This window comes from Microtus ochrogaster, chromosome 2 (assembly GCF_000317375.1).
Source record: "Microtus ochrogaster isolate Prairie Vole_2 chromosome 2, MicOch1.0, whole genome shotgun sequence".
Taxonomy (NCBI): domain Eukaryota; kingdom Metazoa; phylum Chordata; class Mammalia; order Rodentia; family Cricetidae; genus Microtus; species Microtus ochrogaster.
In genome coordinates this window covers 2,774,843-2,781,733 of record NC_022010.1, presented here as the reverse complement: position 1 = coordinate 2,781,733, position 6,891 = coordinate 2,774,843, and the positions used below count along the sequence as shown (strand labels likewise).

The 6,891-nt window shown below is 54.0% G+C and overlaps 1 protein-coding gene across 2 annotated transcripts in view; it reads left to right on the top strand.

The window, feature by feature from the left end:
• Kiaa1671 (KIAA1671 ortholog) overlaps positions 1–6,891 on the top strand; it is a 139,857-nt gene that overhangs the window by 91,151 nt on the left and 41,815 nt on the right. Inside the window, exon 1 of one of the 2 annotated variants that reach the window (XM_013349282.2) lies at positions 7–479. The exons of the other annotated variant lie outside the window; for it this stretch is intronic. Within the exon in view, the coding sequence (XP_013204736.1) occupies positions 198–479 (282 nt within the window). The 5' untranslated portion in view covers positions 7–197. Of the gene's footprint in view, positions 1–6; positions 480–6,891 lie in introns of those variants that run through there. 2 annotated transcript variants of the gene reach the window in all.

The window sequence follows — 6,891 nt, the reverse complement described above, 5'->3', positions numbered from 1 at the left end:
TTTTTTTTTGTGACCGGGGATGCTTGTTGGGCCATGTTTACTTTACTGGAGCTGACGTGCTCTGCTGGGTTTACCGGGTTTTCCGTGGAAGCCCAGAACTTCTTCCCAAGGACGGCCACCACTGACAGAGGGACCAGGACCCTGGCCGCGCTGGCCTCCTGACTGCCTCTGCCTGCCCCCTCCTCCAGGCTGGCCTCATGGATTACCTGGGTGACAAACTCTCAGTGGCCCAGTCACACATGACTCAGTGGGTGGGCACAGTGAGACGATCCTTGCAAGAGGCCCTGCACGTTGTGACAGCCACGGTGGGCACCGAGCAGAGTGGGGAGAATGCTGGCCGCACCCCATTCAAGCGCACCTCCTCCTTCCGACACCTGGCCTCTCGGAGTCGAGAATCCTTCCGTCGCTTCTCAGTTCGCAGCCAACAGAGGTTCTCATCCCTCAGAAAGAGACAGCAGGACTCCGAGGCCCCCGATCTCGTAAGCTGGGGATGTGTGCGGTTTAAAATAGCAGGGCTACCCTGGGAAGGTCCTCTTGGACTCCTGGGAGGGGCTGACTTGCAGGAGCAGGCAGGGAAGGACTTCTTCCCTGTCAGTGAGTGTGGCCCCGGGATACTGATGGCTGCCCTGGAGGTGCAACACCCCCTCCTTGTTGCTAATGGGAAATCAACTCAAGGCTTCTTGTCTGTGAGCAGGGCTGCTTGGGGACACTGCAGCCCCCACAGCACATGCTCACATCTCTATTTTTAGGCAAGCTTACTTGACACCTGCTCTAGCTCTCTCCCCATGCCCTCCCAGGGTGACCAAGTGGTCTTGGCTGTTGTCTGTTTGCCATTGAGCAAAAGTGAGATCTTGAGTGATTTCTGAGGGGAAGAACCTTAGGGGGACAGGTGGCAGGTGGTTTGTCCTGCTGGTCTGGGGGCTCAGGCTTGGTGAGGGTGCAGTGCTCAGACCCAGCTACCGGGTTCCATGCTGTCTCCTTTAAGGCCCATGAGACCTGGGAAATGGAAGCTGAGCAGGTGGTGTCAGGCAGGCCTGGGGAAGGAAGGGTATCGGCATGGCATGTACAGCAAGGTGAGGGAGGTCTGGCTGGGAGATAAAAGGTTTCTTGGATCTTTGATAACTTTGGGGACACTCATCACGTCACTAGCCAGGATTGAACTTAGCTAGAGGGCCTTGTGTCTTCAGAGAGCTGGCCTCTGCCCTGGGCTCAGCTGACCCAGTTCTCAGAAGCATATGAGGCCAGGCACGGGGCTCAGCTAGCTCTTTGTGTCTCCAGAACCAGTGGCCATGACGGGACCCGTGTTGGGCTAGGGAACCCTGAGCAGACCCTCCTCACAGTGAGGTCCCCCAGAGTTCACAACTGCCCCAGAGCTGCAGGGATTCAACTCTCCTCCACTGATCTGAGGCACAGAGAAACTAGACAGGGGCTCACCCAGGCCAGAAGCCATGCAGGAGGCTGGTCATGGGCACTTCCTTGTATGGGGTCTGCACTCTTTCAGGTCTTGAGTTCATAAGACAGAGCCCCACCCATCCTCTGAAAGGTGCTACTTGACAGAAGGAAGGAAGATAACCTCTTTCTTTCTCTATGTCTCAGTTTTCCATCTTTGTTTCCCTCTGACCCTGTCTATTCCTCTGTGCCCTGCTCCCCAGGATTCTCTCTGGGGACACTGGCTCTGTTCCCTGCCCTCTGTCCCAATCCTTCGGGTACTAAGTAACTTTGGATACTGCCCCAAATCTCACAGCATGCCTGTGGAGCATGCTCATACAGTGGCAAGCCAGCCTCCCTGGTGGCCACACAAGTGATGAGTGACTGATACAGAGTTCAGGCCCCTCACTGTCACAGAGGACCCCAGCGGCTGAATTAGTGTGGGCTTCCTGGTCCCTCCCACTGATGCTTGGCCTCTGCTGTGTGGCAGGCATGGCTGGTTCAACCCATTCTTAGATCTTAGTTTCCCTCTGTCCAGTGAGAGAAGCCTGCCCTTGCTCTGAGACAGAGTGAGTCACCAGCAGCCTGCTGGTGCACAGTGGGTAAGCACTTGTGTAAATCTGTTGGGTGCCAAGGTGTCCTACTGTGTGCTGAGGGGATCCCAGCCCACCTCTTCCCAGATGCTGACCTTGGGCGGGCCAGCGCCCTCTGCCCTCCTTCCTTCTCACTTTTGAGAAAGGGATGCTGGGTGGGCAAGGCACACTGAAACCGTGGGTGTGACACCTGGGCTCCACATGGCTCATGTGTGTGACAACCAAGTCCTTTCTTCCAAACTGCCTTCAGAGGCTTCCAAGTGGAGAATCTGCACACACACCCCTTTCACTCAGGACTTCACTTAAATATTTATCTTATGGGTGGGTGCTTCCTGAAGCCTCAGAGCTTGTAGTCAGGAGGGGGGGGGGCTTTGGGCATTGGTCCTCCTCCTACAAGTTTTATCTCAATCATCTTCCTCAGCTCTGTTCAGCCAGAAAAGGGCCTCGGGCTGTGTTTGCTGGAGGATCTGCTGCAGATTGACTGGAAATATCCCCCAGCTAGCCTTCAAGTCTTTGAGCTGTCCCAGATGAGAAAGGAGGAAAATAAAACAATACTCTGTCCAGGACCCCGGAGACAGGAAGGGTCACTGTGCCAGGGAAAGGAGGCTGCAAATGTTAGAGGCCCAGAGAAGTGGGGGTGGGAGGGACAGAATGGGGATTTGGGGGACACAGAAGCAGAAACAGTGTCAGTCTCAGGAAGCCTGGACATGAGGAGGAAAAGCCAGAAGCGTGTGTGTGTCTGTTTATGTATCTGTGATGTGTGATGTATGTGTCTGTGATGTGTGGTATCTGTGATGTGTGTGTCTGTGGTGTGTGCAATATGTTCGCAATGTATATGTATGGTGTGTTTGTGTGTGGGTGGTGTATGTGATGTGTGTCTGTGATGTATGTGTATGCGGTGTGTGTGTGTGTGTGGTGTGTCTGATGTATATGTATGATGTGTTTGTGTGTGTGTATGTGGTGTGTGTCTGTGATATGTGTGGGGGTGTGTGTGATTTGTTTGTGTGTGCTGTATCTGTGATGTGTGTGTGTGGTGTGTGTCTGTGATGTATGTGTATGTGTCTGTGGTGTGTGTGTGTTGTGTCTGTGATGTATGGTGTGTTTGTGTGTGTGTGTGTGTATGTGGTGTATGTCTATAATATGTGTGGGTGGGTGTGATGTATTTGTGTGTGCTGTATCTGTGATGTGTGTGTGGTGTGTGGTGTGTGTCTGTGGTGTGTGTGTGTTGTGTCTGTGATGTATGGTGTGTTTGTGTGTGTCTGTATGTGGTGTGTGTCTGTAATATGTGTGGGTGGGTGTGATGTATTTGTGTGTGCTGTATCTGTGATGTGTGTGTGTGGTCTGTGATGGAGGGGGCTGGCTAGGAGACCTGTGCATGCTGCACACAGCTGAAGTAGACCTCCAGGGGCTGACTAATGACCTTAGCCAAGTCACACCGCCCTTACCTCCTCACTCTTCCCATCTGTGACCTGGGTTCCCCTGTGACTTGTCTGTGGGTGCGTTGAGCCCACCTCCTACTTTAAGAATCCCTGCTGTACACACCATCCCTTCCTAGCTATGAGGATGGCTTCCAGAACCCTCATGGGTACCAAAATCTGAGATGCTCAGGTAAGATGCACACAGAGGCTGGTGCAGTGTTTGCACCGTGGATGGCTTGGAGATGGCCCCCCTGCCCACATCTCAGTGCAGAGCCAGCCCTTCCCGGAGTACTTCTCCAGGGAAGCGCCCACAGGTCTGGACCCTGCCACCTCTGCTGAAGGCTGCCCTTAGCGCATCCCATCAGTTAGACACTTCCAGGCCACCCGGATAACCCAGGGTGACCCTGCCTCGATCTGTGGAGACCTTTATTTCCGAATGAGGCTCCACGTGTTGTGTAGGATAGACACACATGTCTCCCTGGGGCCATTGTCCTAGCCACCACAACAGGCCCTTCCCTGTCCAGTACAGTCAATCCAGCAGCCCGAGGGCCAGGTCATCCCCCTGCCTTACCTGGCCCAGGAAGCTATGCCTTCTTGCCCTGTGGTCTGACCCTGCTTCCCTTCCACCCTTAGTTCTTGCTTCTGCCCTGGCGTAAATCAAGGCCCAAGGAGAATGAGTGACTAGGCCTTAGGACGCGGCTAGTCTGGGGTCTGTCCTGGGAGAGGCAGGTGAGCAGGGGCCAGAGAAGATCCTACTCCTCAGGGCCAGGCGCTACCTGAGTGGTCTCTGTCCCCCAGGGCTACAGGAAACAAGCAAGCTAGGGCGTGGGTGAACTCTCTCATTATTCTGGCTCTAAAAGAAGTACAAGGGGCTCCAGGGGACAGCAGGGGACAGTAGGACCGCTAAGAAGTCATGAGGTAATGTCCAGTGCGCCAAGGAGACCTGAGGCAGGAGCCACAGAAGGCCAGGGCGGCTGTAACAGGGAGGGACAGGATCACCAGGACAAGGAGATGGACAGGGCCTGGTCACAAAGACTTGAGAGTGCCGGTGAGAGTGTGGGACCAGAAAGTGCAGTCATCACCGTGGGCCTCTGTGGAATATTGGATGAGAACAGAACTAGTTATTTACTTATTAAGCACCTACTGTGTTCCCAGCATGGTTATTGCATCTTCTATTGAGTGTCTTCTGTGTACCAGGTACAGGCACATTGCATCTCTTGAGCATCTACTGTCATGGCGTTTGCAGTTCTCTTGGATACTGGCCCTGCAGAGGTACCCATTCAGCCATGTACCCCTCCTCCCTCTCCTTCCACAGCCCACCCAGAGCCCCCCTGCCAGGTATCCCAGCTTCCAGCTGCACCCCAGGGCTGGCATGATGTCACTTGTCCATGGGCGGGCAAGACAGACAGTTTTCTTCTGGCTTGGCCCCTCCCAACCTCAGGTCTCTTTTCACCCAGTCCTGGCGGCAGAATGATGTCACTTGTTAGAGAACAATGGTCCTTTTGTGGATCCAGAGGGGCCCAAGGCTGGGCCCCAGAGCAGGTGCCTCTGGAGTTACACTGGGGGTAGACAAAGGACTTGGCTGCTCCCCTGGGAGCTACTTGGCGGGCCTCTGCTGATCTCCCTGCCCCCAAAGTGGGGTGTGTTCATTTTCCATGTGGAAAACACAGGAACAAGTGAAAAAACAAGGCGAAGTCCACTCTCCCTCCGCTTGGCTTCTGAGCTGCTTCCTTCCTGTCTTTTCCCCCTTTCCTCGCCCAAACAAACCCCAGCCTCTGTCACTTCGCCTTAAAGAAATGGACCCGTCCTCGTGGGTCCTCATGGCTCTAGTGAGCACTGTTAGCGCCCAGGTGCTGGGCCCTGGTCTGCGAGCCCCTTTACCTACCACCTGTCTGGACACTTGGGCCTCCCATTTGGGGCTTGGGGTGGCCTATGTCTGAGGCCCCTGGGGCTCCCACTTCCTCCTTCAACAACTCCACAGATGTTTTATTCAGACAAAGCCTGTTGCTTCCTCTGCAGGAAGCTAGGCATATCAGGAAGGAAGTCTGGAATGTTCCTGTCTAGGGAGCCTTGTGTTTGGGCAGCGTGAAGAAGCCATGGGAGTAGCTCAGTGGCTCGGTGGCTAGGTTGGTTTCAGTGCTGTGTGCCTTGGTCTGAAGCACATTGCCCATTGCCATGGTGTTATCACTCCAGTGTCCTGGAGCCACGGCCACTGAACACTGTCTGGAAAACGTTCTGTTCTGTAATATTTTCACAGTACACACAGATGTAAATGATGACAAGCTGATTTCTAGTCATGGTGTCTCACACTGTTAATCCTGCTACACGGGAGGTAGAGGCAGGAGGATCAAGAGTTCAGGTTTACCCTTGGCTATATAAGGAACTCAAGGCTAACCTGTTCTACATGAGACTCTGCTTCAAAGAGCCAAAACAAAGGTTAGGATTTTAGCAGTTGGTAGAGTGCTGGCCTACTGTATACAATACAATCCCTACCCTCAGCAGTGCGAATGTGGAGATCCAGACCCGTCGTCAGGACTATCGGGGGAATCGGGAGGAACAGCAAAAGCAAGGGATTATCTCTCGAATAATTTAATTTAAATTTCTAATCTAATTTTTAACAATGGTACTGGTAGGTATTGAATCTGAACTCATGTGTCTGAGCCCTTGATCCCCAGCTGGTGGCACAACGCTGGGAAGTTGTGGGACTTTTAGGGGACATGAACTGGCTGTCAGAGTCATGTCCCTGGGAGCAGGTGATTAAAGGTTATATGGCCCAGGCTGTCTGCCTCCTGAGTGTGAGGTGAGTGAGCCACTTTGTACACAGACCCTCCATGACAGTCTGAAACCGTTGGCTGTGACAGGCCCTCGCTGAGGTCCCTCTCTTAGGTAACAAACACACCGTTCAGTCACTGGGCTCCTAGGAGCTTCCCATCTACCTCGGGTGGGACAGCCAGCCCTGCAGTGCCGGGGAACTGGGGTCTGGGCACTGAATCCTGGTTCTGTCTCCTGCCGAAGAAGTAGGTAGCTTCCATGGTTTCTCTGTGCCCCACTTTCCTCTCGTGTGAAGTAGGGCCCCCACCTCCCTCTGAAGCTGTGTTTGAGATGACATACATGGAGGTTGTGCATGCTTGGCACTGCATGTAGTGGGGCTTCCAGAAAGGGTTGCTGCTGTCATGGCTGCCCCTTCCATATAGTCAGAGTGTAGCCAAACACTGGCAGGCAGTGGCCGGGCAGCCCAGGGGTTCCACGCTTACGGGCTAGGTCTATAACACCCACATCAAGGCTGAGATGCGCTCCTGTACACTTCCAGCTCCCCATCCCCACCTTCGTCTTGGAGCAGTTAGCCTGCAGAAGGTCTTCCATCCCTAAGAATCCTGTACACTCCCCCCCCCCCACGCCCCATCTTGGAGCAGTTAGCCTGCAGAAGGTCTTCCATGCCCTGAGAATCCTGT